The 21,303-nt window shown below is 38.5% G+C and overlaps 1 protein-coding gene across 3 annotated transcripts in view; it reads right to left on the bottom strand.

Moving 5' to 3' along the window:
* LOC133614824 (muscleblind-like protein 1) overlaps nucleotides 1-21,303 on the bottom strand; it is a 209,964-nt gene that overhangs the window by 20,673 nt on the left and 167,988 nt on the right. For all 3 annotated transcript variants that reach the window (XM_061973102.1, XM_061973101.1, XM_061973103.1), the window contains exons 5-7: nucleotides 11,532-11,771; nucleotides 2,770-2,920; nucleotides 191-226 (exon numbers count right to left, since the gene is read on the bottom strand). In XM_061973102.1, coding sequence (XP_061829086.1) covers nucleotides 191-226; nucleotides 2,770-2,920; nucleotides 11,532-11,771 — 427 coding nt within the window. The remainder of the gene's footprint in view (nucleotides 1-190; nucleotides 227-2,769; nucleotides 2,921-11,531; nucleotides 11,772-21,303) is intronic.

Raw genomic sequence — 21,303 nt, 5'->3', positions numbered from 1 at the left:
ATCGAGCTTAGGGACAGACAAACTGCAACAAGCATTAGGTGTCAGGAAGACCTGCAGGAGTGCACAAAAGTCATCCATACAACAATGCAGTCGTGACATCAGGTGTTTGTGTGGAGACAGGTGTCACTTTGTGTGGTGGCGTGCACAAAACATGTCTCCAATACAATCAGGAAGTAAAGCTGGCACCTACCAACACTTGTTGCAGGCGTCATGCACAATATCGAGCCTGACCATCATGCATTGCAACAGGAGGTGGAGTGGAAAAAGAAGGGAACAAAAACAAAAAATAAAGGAAAGTCATTACATGTGTTACACAATTCAGAAATGATTGGCTTTAACACAACATTGCTGCTACACAAAATGATCAGAATTGCAATGCATTACATTTTGCATGACATCATGCAGCTGAGACCAGACAGCCCAGTGGTGCAGCTTACTGTACGTTGAATATTTTGGATAGGAGACTATTCTTAGACCGTCAGAGGAGAATGTGGGGCATAGCGGAAGGTGACAGTACACACTGGAGGTGTGGTACTCACCTACAAGTGTGAAGTGTGTCATGTCCACTGGTGATGTGAGCTTTAGCATGATTTAATGCTCAGTTTGACACTTTATATTTAATTTATTTTACCCATTTTATTGACATATTTGAGACTGTTTGCATAAAATGGAAGCTATTGTGTTACTTGGTCATCTGATTGGTGAGCTCAAACACATTACAAAAATGATGGGATATGAAAATGACTAATACTCATAATATTTTCATAATATCATTTTTAATATTCAGACTGTGGCAGTTGATAAATTATGACTTTTTCAGAATGTTTTGACTTGTTTTTGTAAAATGTACACATTATTTTTTCATAAAATTAATTAATTTCATAAAATTACATGATTTGCAAATCCTTTACAACTTATATTCAATTGAATAGACTGCAAAGACAAGATACTTAATGTTCCAACTGGAAAACTTTGCTATTTGTTGCAAATATTAGCTCATTTGGAATTTGATGCCTGCAACATGTTTCAAAAAAGCTGACACAAGTGGCAAAAAAGACTGAGAAAGTTGAGGAATGATCATCAAACACTTATTTGGAACATCCCACAGATGAATAGGCTAATTGGGAACAGGTGGGTGCCATGATTGGGTATAAAAGCAGCTTCCATGAAATGCTCAGTCATTCACAAACAAGGATGGGGCGAGGGTCACCACTTTGTCAACAAATGCCTGAGCAAACTGTTTAAGAACAACATTTCTCAACCAGCTGTTGCAAGGAATTTAGGGATTCACCATCTACGCTCCGTAATATCTTTAAAAGGTTCAGAGAATCTGGAGAAATCACTGCACGTAAGCCATGATATTACGGACCTTGGGTCCCTCAAGCGGTACTGCATCAAAAAGCGACATCCGTGTGTAAAGGATATCACCACATGGGCTCAGCAACACTTCAGAAAACCACTGTCAGTAACTACAGTTTGTCGCTACATCTGTAAGTGCAATTTAAAACTCTACTATGCAAAGTGAAAGCCATTTATCAACAACACCCAGAAACGCCGCCGGCTTCGCTGGGCCCAAGCTCATCTAAGATGGACTGATGCAAAGTGTAAAAGTGTTCTGCAGTCTGACGACTCCACATTTCAAATTGTTTTTGGAAACTGTCGACGTCGTCTCCTCTGGACCAAAGTTCAAAAGCCAGCATCTGTGATGGTATGGGGGTGTATTAGTGTACTAGTAAATTGTAAGTTAATGATTATTTGCAAAAAAAATTGCATTTCTCAGTTTGAACATGAAATATCTTGTCTTTGCAGTCTATTCAATTGAATATAAGTTGAAAAGGATTTGCAAATCATTGTATTCTCTTTTTATTTACCATTTACAGAACATGACAACTTCACCGGTTTTGGGTTTTGTACATGTTATTCTTAAAATATTAAACCATGATTGGCATAGTTAAAACACGTTTTCTTGCAAGATGTTAATATTCAAGTAATACTTGACATTACAAAATTATTTTTTTTCCCTAAATGTATGACTGTCATAGTATTTTGACTTTATCCTATTAACATTTTCTTGTAAAAACAACTTTTTCTTGTACAATTCTGAACATTATTCTACAATGCATTCTTCGGCAGTTTAACAAGTTTAGTATGACAATAGCAAATAGTTTTGCTCTCATATGATTATGACTTTGATCTTTTAATACTGTCACTTTTCTTTCATACAACTACACTTTCCATCCATACATCCACTTTTTACCGCTTGTCCCTCTCAGGGTCGCAGGGGTGCTGGAGCCTATCCCAGCTGCACTTTTTTTCCGTCAAATACTTAAACTTCATTTTCAAAATTGTCAGACTAATATATCTTCCAGTACTATTTTCTAAGTTTTACAACTTGTCACTTGCTGTTAAATTAGGAATTTTCTGTTATTATTATGACCTTTTCTTCATAAAATAATGACTTTGCTTTTACCTTCATTAAATGTATTTATTGATTTCATAAATTGGATCTTGTTAGTTCTTTTGGAGTCGTCTTCCTAAGAGGCCACTTTTCCTTGCATTTTTCGCCAAAGTACGTGCCCATGTTGTTGTTTTTTTGTTTTTTTAGTTATTTGGTGTGTGCTGTTACGTATAATTACCAAAGTGACAGTTTTATTTGTGTGTGCATGCGTGTGAATGTACATGCACATGCCTAGAATTATAGAGACCCCACACAAAGCTGAGGGTATAACTCAAACCCTTTCCACAGCAACAGAGAACACCAGAACTCACCTGATGGGATGAAGGCAGCCTGTTGCTGGAACTGCATGTTGGCCAGAGCCTGTTGGTACTGGAATACACCAGTGTTGAACATGGCGGTGGCACTGTTGGCTTTTTCAAGTGCAGGTCTCTTTGGTAAAGGGGGCAGGACAGGCGGGAGCCCCTGATGAGGGAACAAGGCCGATGAGGGTACGATGAGGGACGATACATAACATTTAGGACATAGAAGAAAGAAGACAGTTAGAAGATGAATCCGATTATAGATCTTATGATGAGAACATACAGTGGCGATCAAAAGTTTACATACACTTGTAAAGAACATAATGCCATGGCTGTCTTGAATTTCCAATAATTTCTACAACTCTTATTTTTTTGTGATAGAGTGATTGGAGCACATACTTGTTGGTCACAAAAAACATTCATGAAGTTTGCTTATTTTATGAATTTATTATGGGTCTACTGAAAATGTGAGGAAAGCTACTGGGTCAAAAGTATACATACAGCAATGTTAATGTTTGCTTACATGTCCCTTGGCAAGTTTCACTGCAATAAGGCGCTTTTGGTAGCCATCCACAAGCTTCTGCTTGAATTTTTGACCACAAAATTGGTGCAGTTCAGCTAAATATGTTGGTTTTCTGACATGGACTTGTTTCTTTGGCATTGTCCACACGTTTAAGTCAGGACTTTGGGAAGGTCATTCTAAAACCTTCATTCTAGCCTGATTTAGCAATTTTTTTTATCGCTTTTGAGGTGTGTTTGGGGTCATTGTCCTGTTGGAACACCCAACTGCGCCCAAGACCCAACCTCCGGGCTGATGATTTTAGCTTGTCCTGAAGAATTTGGAGGTAATCCTCCTTTTTCATTGTCCCCTTTACTCTCTGTAAATCACCAGTTCCATTGGATGCAAAACAGGCCCAGAGCATAATACTACCACCACCATGCTTGAGGAATGGTGTTCCTGGCATTAAAGGCCTCATCTTCTCTCCTCCAAACATATTGCTGGGTATTGACTTATACTTAGACTTCCTTTTTATTGTCATTCAAATTTGAACTTTACAGTACAAATAAGAACAAAATTTCGTTACATAAGCTCATGGTAGTGCAGGATAAAAAAGCAATAAGGTGCATATATAAATAAATAAATAAATAAATAGGTTACTGTACAGATAAATATATTCCACTTTTTCACATGTGTCCACATTTATGGATGTATGTTATATTGTCTTTTTTATTCCAGCGAGTTAATCCATTTTGGGGGGAGTTGAGGGGATAATTTAATTATGATGCGTTCAAGAGCTTTACGGCCTGAGGGAAGAAGCTGTTACAGAACCTGGAGGTTCTGCTTCGGAGGTTGTGGAACCTCTTTCTAGAGTCCAGCAGTGAAAACAGTCCTTGGTGGGCGTGGGAGGAGTCTTTACAGATTTTCTGAGCCCTGGTCAGGCCGCGGCTTTTTGCGATCTCCTGGTTAGGAGGAAGAGGAGTCCTGATGATCTTTTCCGCCGTCCTCACCACTCTCAGGAGAGACTTCCAGTCTGAGGCATTGCAGGCTCCAGTCCAGACAGAGATGCTGTTGGTCAGCAGGCTCTATATAGTGCCTCTGTAGAACGTGGTGAGAATGGGGGGAGGGAGCTATGCTCTTTTCATCCGACGCAAAAAGTGCATGCGCTGCTGAGCTCTTTTTACAAGAGCTCCGGTGTGTAGGGACCAGGTTATATTGTCAGTTATCTGCACCCCCAGGAACTTGGTGCTGCTTACTATCTCCACCGCTGTGCCGTCGATGAAGAGTGGAGCGTGGCTGGACTGGTGCTTCCTGAAGTCAACGATGATCTCTTTGGTCTTGTCGACATTCAGGACCAGGTTGTTGGTTCTGCACCATTCAACCAGATGTTTCACCTCTTCCCTGTAGTCCATGTCGTTGTTGTCACGGATGAGGCCCACTACTGTCGTGTCGTCCGTATACTTCACAGTGTGGTTGGTAGTGGACCTGGCGCAGCAGTCATGAGTCATCAACGTGAACAGCAGCGGACTCAGGACGCAGCCCTGGGGGGAGCCGGTGCTCAGGGAGATGGCACTGGAGGTGTTGTTGCCCACTCTCACAGATTGGGGTCTGTTTATGAGGAAGTCAAGCAGCCAGTTGCAAAGGGGGGTACTGAATCCAAGGGGAGGCAGTTTGCTCACCAACTGCTGCGGGATGATGGTGCTGAATGCTGAGCTGAAGTCCAGAAACAGCATCTGCACGTGTGTGTGTGTCCTTTCCTTCCAGATGTTCTAAGCTCAGGTGGAGTTTTTGATAAACAATTTCAAGAAAATGTTTATCTAATTTTGCAAGTCATCTGAGGTAAAGGTCTCACTGCAAAGTTTACTTTGATCACACTTGCGTTCCACTTAAATAACCAGAGGCTAGTCAACCACATTTGTTGCAAAATATGTAAAAATACAGAACCATTTTCCTTTGAACCTTGTAAAAAAGTTTTAATTCCACTGCTTACATTTACAACCTTTATCTGAGCTCAAGGAGTCTGAAAGGCCAGTTTCTATGTTCACGGTCAGGCTACTAATCATAAGTTAAATGTCAAAGTACTCGTGATACTAATCGAGGCAGCAGCTGAGCTATGAAAAGGATTTCATAAAACTGTGAGAGTTTACTGTACCAAATGTTGTGGCCTGCAGTGCAAGTATATTTGTGCTTTAAATCAGTTTCCAATGTGTCAGGCAGTAGGGCTGTAATCAGAAAAGTTATAATGGGGACATTCTCGACAGTTAGTATTATCAAATGTTCACGTTGAAAAATACATAGCAGAGTAAAACTGCTCATTTCTTGGAGAAGCTGCAAGCGTGCTAATCGCTAGATCTTGTGTTTTCCCCCTTTGTGTTTGTGATGTTTCGCTTTTGTTTTTTCGTGTGTGTTTTGCCTTTTGGGTCGGCCCTTCAGGGCTGCGCAACAAAGAGAGCCCTTTTGTGGCTTCTAATCAAATCCTATCAAACTTTAGTCACACAGCACTTTTCATGCACAGGCAAGTGGCAAAAAGCAAAGCAAAACAAAACAAACAATATATATATACACATACAGCACAATTGACAATAACAAGGCAAAAACAAAACATGGCATGGTACTGAGGATTTGAGGTAAATGGCCACCTTCGAGGCATCCACACTGGAGAATAACTAAAATGAACGCCATACATGTACATATATTTTATCACGTCTTATACCACATATATACACACATACATATTCACTATATCGCCAAAAGTATTTGGCCACCTGCCTTGACTCACATGTGACTTGAAGTGCCATCCCATTCCTAACCCATAGGGTTCAATATGATGTGGGTCCACCTTTTGCAGCTTCAACTCTTCTGGGAAGGCTGTCCACAAGGTTGCAGAGTGTGTTTATATCTTCTGGGAAGGCTGTTCACAAAGTTGCGGAGTGTGTTTGTAGGAATTTTCGACCTATCTTCCAAAAGCGCAATGGTGAGGTCACACACTGATGTTGGTGGAGAAGGCCTGGCTCTCAGTCTCCGTTCTAATTCATCCCAAAGGTGTTCTATCGGGTTAAGGTCAAGACTCTGTGCAGGCCAGTCAAGTCCATACACACCAGACGGTCATCCATGTGACCAGGCCAAGTGATTAGGACACCTGATTCTGATCATTTGGATGGGTGGCCAAATACTTTTGGTAATATAGTGTATTATATATATATATATATATATATATATATATATATATATATATATACACACACACACACATATATATATATATATATATATATATATATATATATATATATATACATATATATATATATACATACATATATATATATATATATATATATATATACACACACATATATATATATATATATATATATATATATATATATATATATATATATATATATATATATATATATACACATATACATATATATATATATTTATATATATACATATAATAATATAAATATATATATATGTATATATATATATATAATAAATAAATAAATGATAAATGGGTTGTACTTGTATAGCGCTTTTCTACCTTCAAGGTACTCAAAGCGCTTTGACACTACTTCCACATTTACCCATTCACACACACATTCACACACTGATGGAGGGAGCTGCCATGCAAGGCGCTAACCAGCACCCATCAGGAGCAAGGGTGAAGTGTCTTGCTCAGGACACAACGGACATGACGAGGTTGGTACTAGGTGGGGATTGAACCAGGGACCTTCGGGTCGCGCACGGCCACTCTTCCACTGCGCCACGCCATATATATATATATATATATATATATATATATATATATATATATATATATATATATATATATATTCTATATGTATATACACACATATATATATATATATATATATATATATATATATATATATATATATATATATACACACATATATATATATATATATATATATATATATATATATATATATATATATATATATATATATATATATATATATATATACACATATACATATATATATATTTATATATATACATACACATATAAATATATATATATATATATATATATATATATATATATATATATATATATATATATATATATATATATATACAGTACAGGCCAAAAGTTTAGACACACCTTCTCATTTAATGCGTTTTCTTTATTTTCATAACTATTTACATTGTGGATTGTCACGTCAAAACTATGAATGAACACATGTGGAGTTATGTACTTAACAAAAAAAGGTGAAATAACTGAAAACATGTTCTATATTCTAGTTTCTTCAAAGTAGCCACCCTTTGCTCTGGTTACTGCTTTTTACCCTGAAATGGTTTTCACTTCACAGGTGTGCCTTATCAGGGTTGATTAGTGGAATTTCTTGCTTTATCAATGGGGTTGGGACCATCAGTTGTGTTGTGAATGAGAAGCTGTGTCCAAACTTTTGGCCTCATTATATATATATAAATATATATATATATATATATATATATATATATATATATATATATATATATACACACACATATATACATATATATATAGTACAAAACATATGACAACATACATGAAACTTGCGCCACTTTTTGGTGCTTTTTTGGGAACTTTTGGATCTGGCAGCCTAAGCCATGCTTGTACTAGAGACCGGCTTCTGGCTCTCTGCCACACCAGAGTCCGTGTGGAGGGACCGGAAGAGATCCGGAAGAAGAGACGACGCTGCAGAGCTAGTAGCGTCGGTATGGACGAGCTTTGCGGAGCCCTGGCTGAGTAAGCATGTGTCGGATACTTCGGCCTCCATGGACGGATTCTGGGGAACTGGACATTGGAAAAGAGCTAGTTGGCTCTCTTGGCTGCTGTGTTGGGTCTGTTCATGGCCCCAACTCAGTAGATAATGGCCTGGAGCATGGTGTTGAAATGGTGTTTTTGTTTTGTTGTTTGTCTATGCATTGTGCAATTGAATATGCGAAACATGTATTAGGTTTTTAATTTTTTTTTTTCTTGTGTTTTACTTTTGTAGCTGTATGTAGTATTTGCACCTTTGACGCATCTTGTTTTTAATATAATGTTTCCTTCTTGTTTCATGCCAAGATGGCGCCATGGTACTGTGTACTCTCCATACTTGTTGCGTTTTTCTTTGTTTCTTGCATTAAACGAAGAGAGCACAGTACCAAGTCATATTCCATTAAAAATGATTCTACCCAAACTATTCGGAAATACAATACACATTAGCATATCTATGGATGTATTCATTCTACCGGGTCAATGGATTCTCGGAACGTCTTCTAAGACCGACTGAACGGTCTAGTAGCGATCGATACAATGCTGTTAGAAACAACCAGCGTTTTACCTCCATCATTAATAAACATTCTACACCCTTTACAAATTAAAACACAAAAAGATGAACCTATTCAAACATTAAAATAAAAATAATATGGCTCATAAGAAGCCAGAACAATATTTAATGTTTCTTCTGCCAATAACCTATATTGCGTGTGTGTGTTGTAGGGATGTACAGATATGAAAATGTCACATCACAGTTACCCTTATTATTGCGGTATTATTGAGCGTGCTCACTTCTATGCACGATGACATCTTTTGACCAAGTTAGTAGTTTTTTTATCACAACAATCAATAGACACTGTGAAAAAAATTATATTTTGCAAGTTTTGTGTTTTTTATTAGTGCTAGAATTTGTATCTGTTTTGTCCGTTTCTTAATGGGTAAAGACGTTAATGTCTCTTGTTTTGTTGTTAGCATTTACGATAGCGAGCTGCCGCCAGTCAGTCCTTGAGTTTATCAAAGTGCAGTTATCATCAGGGTTTTGCAAACATTTTAATTTAAAACGGTCATAATAACCATTGGGAGTTTTATTACGGTTATCATTAATAACGTTTATTGTTACATCTCTAGTGTGTTGCTTATTTTATTTTAAAAAACTACCGTATTTTCCAGACCAAAGAGCGCACCAAATTTATAAGGCACACTGCCGATGAGCGGGTCTATTCAGATCTATTTTCATATTTTCATACAAAAGGTGCACCAAATTATAGGGCGCATTAAAGGGGTATGTTTTTTTTTTTTTTAATTGAAAATACTTCCTTGTGGTCTACATAACATGTGATGGTGGTTCTTTAGTCAAAATGTTGCTTAGATGATGTTTTACACATCAACTTCAAGTCACTTTCTGACAGTCGCTTCAGGATGCATTGTTTTGTGGGCGGTCTTATTTACGTGCCTCCACTTGGACAGCGTCTTCTCCCCCTCATCTTTGTTGTAGCGGTGTAGCGTGCAAGGACGGGAATGGAAGAAGTGTCAAAAGATGGAGCTAACTGTTTTAATGACATTCACACTTTATTTAAATCAATAACGAAGCAGCATCTTCTCCTCCATGGCTCACTAGTGCAACAACAACGCCCGAAATGTGTCCCGTGAAAAACCGTTCGACCGGAACTCTCTAATAACTAAAGTTCCTTGGGTGAATAATGTATGTTTTAGCGCTTTCATGGCGAGTTTACTGACAGATATAAGTAAGAACTTTACACTACTTTATATTAGAAATGGCAACAGTGGAGGATGAATGTACCATAACAAGAAGATAGAGAAAAAGAAGAAGCTTATCGACTACGGTGTCGTCACGGACTACAAAGGCGGACGCTCGCACATTTTCAGGAATTCTGCAGATCCCAAATACAGATCAGCAGGTACCAGAAGGTAAGAAAAGTTGCTTTTGCATAATATTGCGAAACAAAACACCAGATAATATGTCTTACCTTATACACACACCATAATAATACTCCTACGTTGAAGCACGGTACAATCCATCAAGCGGTGTGGCTTCATAGCTTACCAAAGTCATACTAAAACATTTTGATAGATTTTTGAGCGCCATGTGTAATGTTCTATATTTTCAATGGAACATATAACATTTTGGTGTTGTTTACTTGAGTCATATTGAAGTCTACACACATCTCTTATGTGAGACTGCCATCTACTGGTCACACTTATCATTTCACCATGTACCAACTAAAATAGCTTTGAGGTCGGTAAGCACAACCAACATTATTCCTTACATTAGGCGCACCGGGTTATAAGGTGCACTGTCGAGTTTTGAGAACATGAAAGGATTTTAAGTGCGCCTTATTGTCCGAAAAATATGGTAATAAATGCAACTTGGTTAAAATATTTCAGTGTGTATAGAAGTATTTTCAATAATACCTTGATATGAATGATGAAAGTGATCATTTTGGTCACAATAACATGTTCATATCGTTATAGAGGCAGGCATTTTGAGGGGAAGCAGCATCTTGAGAAAAATAAAGAAAATATTTTCAAACCTCCTAAGAAAGGCAAAATCATTGGATTCGTGTTTCTACAGTGAGAGAGTAACCCGAGACCAAGGTTAGTAGAAAACACTAAATAAACTCCGGGAAATAATTTTTTTGGAAGTAGGGGATGCCCCAACTGTATAAACCACAGGTGTCAAACTCAAGGCCAAATCTGGACCGCCACATTATTTGATGTGGCCCGTGAAAGCCTGGAAATAATATGCGTTAATAAAATGCTTAATCTTTTCTTACTAAATATATTTGTTCTTTCCCTTTTGACATAAAAAAATCATGTACTGCATGCAACTGGATATCTTTTAAAATTCAATATTATCAAAATCTAAATATTATATTATCATGTATTCCAAAAATATTCTTATGTTAAAATAAAAGATAAATACTGTACTTAAATATCTGCTTGACTTATGATTTCAAAACAAATTATCAATCATATTGTAGACTGTAAAATTGACAATAGTTTATTACCGTAAAATCAACTTCTGTTCTTTTTTTTTTCATATACAGTAAGACACTATAACATTAAAAAACAAACAAAACAAAACAAGATTTGACAGTTAAAAAACTAAACAAACTGACAGCTCTGTTGCTTGAATTTTAACGCAAAAAACAGTGGTATTGTTTCTCCATTCCATTGTTTTATATGCTGTAAAAAAAAAACACTGCTTTTACTGTAAAATTCCAGTGAGTGAGCTGCCAGTTTTTAAAGTAAAATGTTAATATTTTGTTGTTAATGTATTTTATATATACACGTGTATTCATATATTACTCATTGTTAAAAGCGGCCCTCTGAGGGCCCTCAATGACTCACTGCGCCACACTTGAAAAAACACTGATTTAAATAATCTCTTATAGTCTGAGGTGTCTTTACGTTTTGAAATGAATACCTAACACGTTACATAAAGACAAATCTCGTGAGGATGCTGTGGTCACCTACCATGGCTGCAGCAGCCGCAGCCTGGTTGACTTGATGTTGGGCTGCTTTTATTTTGGCCTGCAGGTGAGCTGGAGGGTGAAAGTACTTGCACTTCTCTCGAGAGCAGCGACCTTTAATGTAGTCCATGCACACCGTGACCGTGTTGTCATTGGTGTCGATCATGGTGCTGTCTGCCGGGTGGGCGAAACGGCAGTCATTTTCGCCGCGAGTGCAGTTGCCCCTCTGGTATTCCCGACATACCTGGTGCACCAAAACATTCAGATAAAATAAATCAAATCAAATGTGTTGCTACTGTATGTAATTAAAACAAATATATTTATATCATTTCGGGCTGTAAAAACAACAAGTTAACTGGTGTGATTAATCACGAAAAAACATTGCATTATTCATGTATATGGGCAGGAGACTCCGACTGGTGTGCTCAACAGCAAATTTAATTGTGTGAATGCTCCAAAACATCCAAAAATTCCCAGATTTCCCAGAATTCCAGGTTTTCCAGGACATTTCTCCCATTCAAAATGAATTGGCCATTTTTCAAACTTTCACCATTTTTACCTACTAACCTACTAACCTACTCAGTGGCCTAGTGGTTAGAGTGTCCACCCTGAGATGGGTAGGTTGTGAGTTCGGCCGAGTCATACCAAAGACTATAAAAATGGGACCCATTACCTCCCTGCTTGACACTCAACATCAAGGGTTGAAATTGGGGGTTAAATCACCAAAAATGATTCCCACGCGTGGCACCGCTGCTGCCCACTGCTCCCCTCACCTCCCAGGGGGTGAACAAGGGGATGGGTCAAATGCAGAGGACAAATTTCCCCACACCTAGTGTGTGTGCGACAATCATTGGTACTTTAACTTAACTTTCTACATTTTTCAACCTGTTCATACCATTCCACCTTCAACATAACCCACCATCCTGGAAATTTAAACTACCCTTTTTCCAAGTTCAAAAACATTCCAAGATTTTCCAGAATTCCTGGTTTTCCAAAGCCCTATTTCCACCCTTTTTTCTGGCGACTACTCCTCCCACATTTTTCAAGGCATTTCAACCGTTCTACCGTCAAAACATTCCTCTTAATCAGGACCAAAAACAAGGTTGTTTTTTGAACTGGAAACAATTTCGGTTTTCCCGAAATTCCAGGAATTCCGTAATACCAGATCTCAATTCAACATGTTACTACTTCAACATTTGTCGACCAATTTGAAAAATTCCTACACGAACCATTTGAATTCATTCAGAACATCCAATTGTTTTACCATTTTCAAAAAATTCCCGCATTTCCTGAAATTCCCAAATTTTGGGGAAATTCCCATTGAAATCAATGTGACATTTTTCCAAGTTGCACAATTCCCACATTTTTCAAACTATTTATACCATTCCACCTTCAACATAATTCACCATCCTGTAAATTTAAATTACTCTTATTCCAAGTTCAAAAATATTCTAGGATTTTCCATAATTCCTGGTTTTCCAAAGCCCTATTTCCACTCTTTATTCTAGCGACTACTCCTCCCACATTTTTCAACCCACTTCAACTGTTCTACCGTCAAAACATTCCTCTGAATCAGGACCAAAAACGAGGTTGTTTTTTGAACTGGAAACATTCCCGATTTTTCCGAAATTCCAAGAATTCCGTTATACCGTTTCTCAATTCAACATGTTACTACTTCAACATTTGTCGACCAATTTGAAAAATTCCTACACCAACCATTTGAATTAATTCAGAACATCAAAGTTTTTTTTACCATTTTCAAAAAAATTCTTGCATTTCCTGAAATTCCCAAATTTGGGGGAAATTCCCATTGAAATCAATGTGACATTTTTCCAAGTTGCACAATTCCCACATTTTTCAACCTATTTATACCATTCCACCTTCAGCATAATTCACCATCCTGGAAATTTAAACTACCCTTTTTCCAAGTTCAAAAACATTCCAAGATTTTCCAGAATTCCTGGTTTTCCAAAGCCCTATTTCCACCCTTTTTTCTGGTGACTACTCCTCCCCCATTTTTGAAGGCATTTCAACCGTTCTACCGTCAAAACATTCCTCTTAATCAGGACCAAAAACAAGGTTGTTTTTTGAACTGGAAACATTCCTGGTTGTCCCGAAATTCCAGGAATTCCGTAATACCAGATCTTAATTTAACATGTTACTACTTCAACATTTGTCGACCAATTTGAAAAATTCCTACACCAACCATTTGAATTCATTCAGAACATCCAAATTTTTTAACATTTTCCAAAAAATTCCCGCATTTCCTGAAATTCCCACATTTTGGGGAAATTCCCATTGAAATCAATGTGACATTTTTCCAAGTTGCACAATTCCCACATTTTTCAACCTATTTATACCATTCCACCTTCAACATAATTCACCATCCTGGAAATTTAAACTACCCTTTTTCCAAGTTCAAAAATATTCCAAGATTTTCCAGAATTCCTGGTTTTCCAAAGCCCTATTTCCACCCTTTTTTCTGGCGACTACTCCTCCCACATTTTTCAAGGCATTTAAACCGTTCTACCGTCAAAACATTCCTCTTAATCAGGACCAAAAACAAGGTTGTTTTTCGAACTGGAAACATTCCCGATTTTCCCGAAATTCCAGGAATTCCGTAATACCAGATCTCAATTCAACATGTTACTACTTCAACATTTCTCGACCAATTTGAAAAATTCCTACACCAACAATTTGAATTCATTCAGAACTTCCAAGTTGTTTACCATTTTCCAAAATATTCCCGCATTTCCTGAAATGTCCAAATTTGGGGGAAATTCCCATTGAAATCAATGTGACATTATTCCAAGTTGCACAATTCGCACATTTTTCAACCTATTCATACCATTCCACCTTCAACATAATTCACCATCCTGGAAAATTAAACTACCCTTTTTCCAAGTTCAAAAACATTCCAGGATTTTCCAGAATTCCTGGTTTTCCAAAGCCCTATTTAAACCCTTTTTTCTGGCGACTACTCCTCCCACATTTTTCAAGGCATTTCAACCGTTCTACCGTCAAAACATTCCTCTTAATCAGGATCAAAAACAAGGTTGTTTTTTGAACTGGAAACATTCACGGTTTTCCCGAAATTCCAGGAATTCCGTAATACCAGATCTCAATTCAACATGTTACTACTTCAACTTTTCTCGACCAATTTGAAAAACTCCTACACCAACCATTTGAATTCATTCAGAACATCCAAGTTTTTTTTTACCATTTTCCAAAAAATTCCCGCATTTCCTGAAATTCCCAAATTTTGGGGAAATTCCCATTGAAATCAATGTCACATTTTTTCAAGTTGCACAATTCCCACATGTTTCAACCTATTCAAACCATTCCAACATCAACACATTCCACTCATCCTGGACATTCAAACTAACACTTCCCCAAGTTCCAAACCAAATTCCGGTTTTCCTTGATATTCAAACTCCCTGATATTCAAACTCTTCAACATTCAAACCATTCCAACATTCAAACTATTCTTACATTCATACAACATTCTGTCATCATTTCAGTTCAGTTCAACTTCAGCATTGGAGCATTCACACACAATTCCTTAAGGAAAATGCCTTATCTAGTTCCGAAATGAATTCTGACTGGGTTTTAAATACAACTGTTTGTAAAGTACAGCTGTAAAGTACAGTAGGGAACATTTTGCAAAGCAGTCTGCTGAAAATGATGGAAAGCGCTACTCTACAAAGCAACTGACGCCGCAGTCAAAGTTCTAATTGCCACAAAACACATTTTAAGATATCCCAACACTCTACTGCTATCTGGCGGCAAAACGTGGATAGTGTACCCGGGGCCGTAAAAATCCCCTTCCTACTGTAAGACATGTTAAAATGTTTCTGGAAGATAATTTGACAGTAACATTGCATTTGTGTAAAAATATTAGGGGTCTTTTTTTAAGTTGACTTAAATCATGCAAGCGAGTATTAACCTGTGATTAATTGTGATTATTACAAATTCAAACGTGTGTTTAATTTGATTGAAAAAATAATTGTCAGACAGGACAAACATAATTATCAATTATTAATAATTATTTTCCAATCAATCAGTCAAATCAATGAAATCATTCTCATAATAATAAGCAATAATATGCAATTCTTAAAACATACAGTACAGGCTAAAAGTTTGGACACACCTCCTCCTCGTTTTCTTTATTTTCATGACTATTTACATTGTAGATTGTCACATCAAAACTATGAATGAACACATGTGGAGTTATGTACTTAACAAAAAAAAGGTGAAAAAAATGAAAATATGTTTTATATTTTAGTTTCTTCAAAATAGCCACCATTTGCTCTGATTACTGCTTTGCACACTCTTGGCATTCTCTCCATGAGCTTCAAGAGATAGTCACCTGAAATGGTTTTCACTTCACAGGTGTCATAGTTTTGATGCCTTCAGTGACAATCTACAATGTAAATAGTCATGAAAATAAAGAAAACACATTGAATGAGAAGGTGTGTCCAAACGTTTGACCTGTACTGTATAATGAAATATTAGGTTTTTTTTGTAAACATTTAAAAAATAAAACTATGTAATGCAATTAGAAAAAAATGAAATACAATAATAATTCACAATCATGAACATCTTCTTTTACTTCACCATTTGATGAACTAATTAAAAAGTCTTAGACAGTTCACAAGCTGATGATCGCGCTAAGCAAACTAAAACGATCAATCTAATTGACAAGGCGCAGCCATTACTCTTGATTGATACGCAGAACGGAGCGTAACCAGCGGTTTTACGGGCCGATACATCACAACACGTTTATCCGTTATGCAAATGAGCTGCGTTTTGATGTTCCTATGCGAGCCAGTAGGGCGCGGCAAGGGGCTGAGGGAAGCAAAGCTTTGGCCTCGGCCCCCAGCTCAGCGAGGCCCATGGGAAATATGAGACCTCAAAAGGGGGGGCTGACGTATTTACCAACACACACACACACACACACACACACACTAGGTTAGTGCACATATAAATTTAGACCATTTTTTCCCCCTTTAAAATCACATTTTGACGTTTTTAAGAGGCGGGCAATAACTTATCGTCCCTGCTTGTCTCAATTGCACTTAAAGACGTTTAATTTCATAACGCCCTGTGTTCTGTACATCTCTATTCACCTTTTCTCCCCCAGCAAATATCTGTTTACTGCAGTCGACTCGCCATCTGCATGAAGTGATCTGTGGTATCGGACACCTCAGTCTCCTTAGAACAGGGGTGTCAAACTCATTTTAGATGGGGGGCCACATGGAGAAAAATCTACTCCCAAGTGGGCCGGACTGGTAAAATAACTTAAAATTAAAGACAACTTCAGATTGTTTTCTTGGTTTAAAAATACAACAAACACATTCTGAAAATGTACAAATCATAATGTTGTTGTTTTTTTTTTACACTTACATGTTGCGGTTAATAGTATGCTATCTTTATTCGTCGTTATTTATACTTTCTGAACTCATTGGTGTTAATTTCCAATCTATCAAGATAAAAAAATATATATCAAAATCAAATTACAGGATGTTATGTATGTAGTTTGATCAATTTCCTCAACTGATTTACGAACATGTGTTTTGTTTTGTTTTTTACATATGTAGCATAATCTACATAAATACAAAGAATTGCTATTACGACATCTAGTGGAGACATTTAGAACAGCAGTTTCTTTCATTCAAAAATTATGGCTAATTTTTATACTTAGCAAACTCATCCCGCGGGCCTGATAAAAGCTATTCGCGGGCCTGATCCGGAGTGAGTGGGTGGCCGTTGTTTTGTTGGGTCTACTCCTGTCTCTGGCCATGCTCCCCCCACCCCAGCAGACGATGGTGTGGAACACCGCAGAGGCCACCACAGTGTATGTGTTTTGTTGTTGTTGTTGTTTTACTTTTGTGGCTGTGTGTCGTAGTGGCTGGTTGCATCAGCTCTGCTCTTTTAATGTCTTTAATGTCCTATGTGTTCTTTGATGTTTCCCTCTTACACACATATTTATGTGTGCTATGGTTATGAGATTTCTTTTTTTCCTTGGCCTCAGTCTGGACCCCCTCTCCAAGGGCTCTCTCCCCAGCGTTTACCTGTTTCTCACCTTTTTTGTAAGGGGTGCCGGAAGTTGGCAGACTCGTCAGAAACAGAATCAGAATCACTTTAATATTCCCCGAGGGGAAATTACGATTTTCAGCACAATCCCATTCAAGTTCAGACAAACATTACAGGGATACAAAACAGGATCAAACATTACAGGGAGTCAGAACAGGATCAAACATTACAGGGAGACAGAACAGGATCAAACATTACAGTGAGACAGAACAGGATCAAACATTACAGGGAGACAGAACAGGATCGCTGACGGGTCTGCCAACTTCCGGCTCCCCTTACAAAAAAGGTGAGAAACAGGTCAACGCTGAGGAGGGAATTCAGTCTAAGCCTGGGCCACTGGAGAGGGGGTCCAGACTGAGGCCAAGGAAAAAACTAAAGAAAACTCATAGCCATAGCACACATAAACATGTGTGTAAGAGGGAAACATCAAAGAACACATAGGACATTGATTGATTGATTGATTGAGACTTTTATTACCGGTAGTAGGTTGCACAGTGAAGTACATATTCCGTACAATTGACCACTAAATGGTAACACCCGAATAAGTTTTTCAACTTGTTTAAGTCGGGGTCCACTTAAATTGATTCATGATACAGATATATACTATCAGATATATACTATCATCATAATACAGTCATCACACAAGATAATCACATTTAATTATTTACATTATTTACAATCTGGGGTGTGGAGGGGGGCGGGGGGGTTTAGGTTTGGTTGTTATCATCAGTCATCAACAATTGAGAACAGAGAAATGGATATTGGAACAGTGTAGGTCTGACTTGGTAGGATATGGACAGCAAGTAGTGGGCAGAGAGCGAGAGAGAGAGAGAGAGAGAGAGAGAGAGAGAGAGAGAGAGAGAGAGAGAGAGAGAGAGAGAGAGAGAGAGAGAGAGAGAGATCAGAAGGCATAAGAAAAAGTATCTGCATTTGTTTGTTTACATTTGATTATTAACAATCCGGGGAGGGTGTTAGTTTAGGGTTGTAGCTGCCTGCAGGTGAACGTTTATTGCGGTTTTGAAGGAGGATAGAGATGCACTTTCTTTTATACCTGTTGGGAGCGCATTCCACATTGATGTGGCATAGAAAGAGAATGAGTTAAGACCTTTGTTAGTTCGGAATCTGGGTTTAACGTGGTTAGTGGAGCTCCCCTGTTGTGGTTATTGCGGTCATTTACGTTAAGGAAGTAGTTTGACATGTACTTCGGTATCAGGGAGGTGTAGCGGATTTTATAGACTAGGCTCAGTGCAAGTTGTTTTACTCTGGCTGTCACATATAACCAGCCATTTCTACACACAGCCACAAAAGTAAAACAACAAAAAAACATATACACTGTGGTGGCCTCTGCAGTGTTCCACGCCATCGTCTGCTGGGGTGGGGGGAGCATGGCCAGAGACAGGAGCAGACCCAACAAAGCAACCAAGAGAGTTGAATCGACCCTCGGCCGCCCACTAACTCTCGGCCAGTGTCCAGTCCGCATGGATGAGCGAGGATGTGTCGAAGGAGCCCGAGGTGTCCGATACATGCTCATTCAGCCAAGACACTGTGACGCTTGTCCGTCCAGGCGCTCAGCACCAGCTCCGCAGCTCTGTCTGTCAGCGATCCTGTTCTGTCTCCCTGTAATGTTTGTCTGCTCTTGAATGGGATTGTGCTGAAAATCTTAATTTCCCCTCGGGGATAGTTAAAGTATTTCTGATTCTGATTCTGATGTGGTGGCTACGCAAAAGGCCACCGCTGCCATTCTCCACAAGCGAACTGTCGCCAGATTGGCTGATCATCTCAACACATCCAGCCACAGTGAGCCGTTGGGTTTAAATATCTCTACATGTCCACAATGTCTCTAAATATACACCTCCACGTTCACGTACCGTAACACGCATTCATTCCCTTCCACTGCCACAACTGGTCTACAAAAAAAAAAGAGCCTGCCTTGTTGTCAGGCAGATGTTGGAAAGGCGGGTGAGGGAGGGTGAGAGAGGAACCGTGGGAGTAGGTGATGAATACAAAGTAAAGGACGCGGAGATCAGGATCAAGGAAACAAAAGAGAGGGAGTGTGACTGCTTGAGTAAAAAAAGGAAGAAAACACGGAAAAGAGTGAAGCTAAATTGGAGCAATTTGATGTCCTCTGCAGCCGGTGTGGATCCCCTAACAGTGCTTAATCATGCATTAGAGGGAGCTAACCCGCCCAAAGTGCTTAGGTGGAGGAACAAATGAAGGGCCCGTTAATCATATTTCCGTCTCCATGGTAACTGTCACCCTCGGCCACTCGCATCAGCGCAGGTAAGAAAGCAACATGTGAGTTTATGGATTTTCCTGAATGCGGCAGTAGGGCAACACTCAGAGACTCTGAGAGTTGTGGAAAATATTTCTACAGAGCAGCTCGTCTTCTAAAATAGGAGATTTCTTCGCGACGCGGGGAAATTGTGCGTGACGTATCCACCGACTGCAGTGCGTGATAGTCCACGGCATTCCTAAGACGTGTTTATTTTGAATGGCACACCAGAAAACTCGACTATATCTGACTTGGAAGATATTTTAAGTGATTTCAACCGAGTTCCAGATGAATTTTCACATCCAGGGTGTACTGGATAGAGGGAGCCAGTAATCATTTAGGCCAGGTCCACATGAACAGGGTTATTTACAGACTTAGACTGAGGTTTTTACCCTGGTCAAAGTAAATGTAAAAAATACGCTAGCTGTCAAGACGTCAAATCCAGTGCCAAAGCAACAGGTGGTGTCATAACACCTCGCCACAAGATCATTTTAGCCAATCAGAAGGCTGAAGTCATTTAAAAAAAAACGTTATAAATTGTGCGGAAAGTGGGGTTGCTGCTAAATGAATAAAGTACCGTATTTTAAAAACCATAGGGCGCACCGAATTATAAGGCGCACTGCCGATTAATGGGCTATTTTCAATCTTTTTTCAAACAAAAGACTTCCTTGTGGTCTACATAACATGTAATGGTGGTTCTTTGCTCAAAATGTTGCATAGATGATGTTTTATACATTATCTTCAAGTCGCTTTCCGACAGTCGCTTCAGGATGCGCCGTTTTGTGGGCGGTCTTATTTACGTGCCTCCACTTGGACAGCGTCTTCTCCCCTTCATCTTTGTTGTAGCGGTGTAGCGTGCAAGGACGGGAGTGGAAGAAGTGTCAAAAGATGGAGCTAACTGTTTTAATGACATTTACACTTTACTTAAATCAACAACGGAGCAGCATCTCCTCATCCGTGGCTCACTAGTGCAACAACAACGCCCGAAATGTGTCCCGTGAAAAACTGTCCGACCGGAACTCTCTAATAACTAAAGTTCCTTTGGGTGAATAATATAAACTCACTACACCGGTATGTTTTAGTGCTTTCATGGTGAGTTTACTGACAGATATAAGTAAGAACTTTACACTACTTTATATTAGAAATGGCAACAGTGGAGGATGAATGTCACATAACAAGAGGATAGAGAAAAAGAAGAAGCTTATCGACTACGGTGTCGGCACGGACTTTAAAGGCGGACTCACAATTTTTCAGGACTTATGCAGATCCCAAATACAGATCAGACTACATGTATCTCTTATGTGTGACTGCCATCTACTGGTCACACTTATCATTTCACCATGTACCAAATACAATAGCTTTGAGTTTTTGATTGATTGATTGAAACTTTTATCAGTAGATTGCATAG

The sequence above is a fragment of the Nerophis lumbriciformis genome, linkage group LG17 (assembly GCF_033978685.3).
Source record: "Nerophis lumbriciformis linkage group LG17, RoL_Nlum_v2.1, whole genome shotgun sequence".
NCBI classification, from domain to species: Eukaryota; Metazoa; Chordata; class Actinopteri; order Syngnathiformes; family Syngnathidae; genus Nerophis; species Nerophis lumbriciformis.
This window is presented reverse-complemented; position numbering and strand designations above follow the sequence as displayed.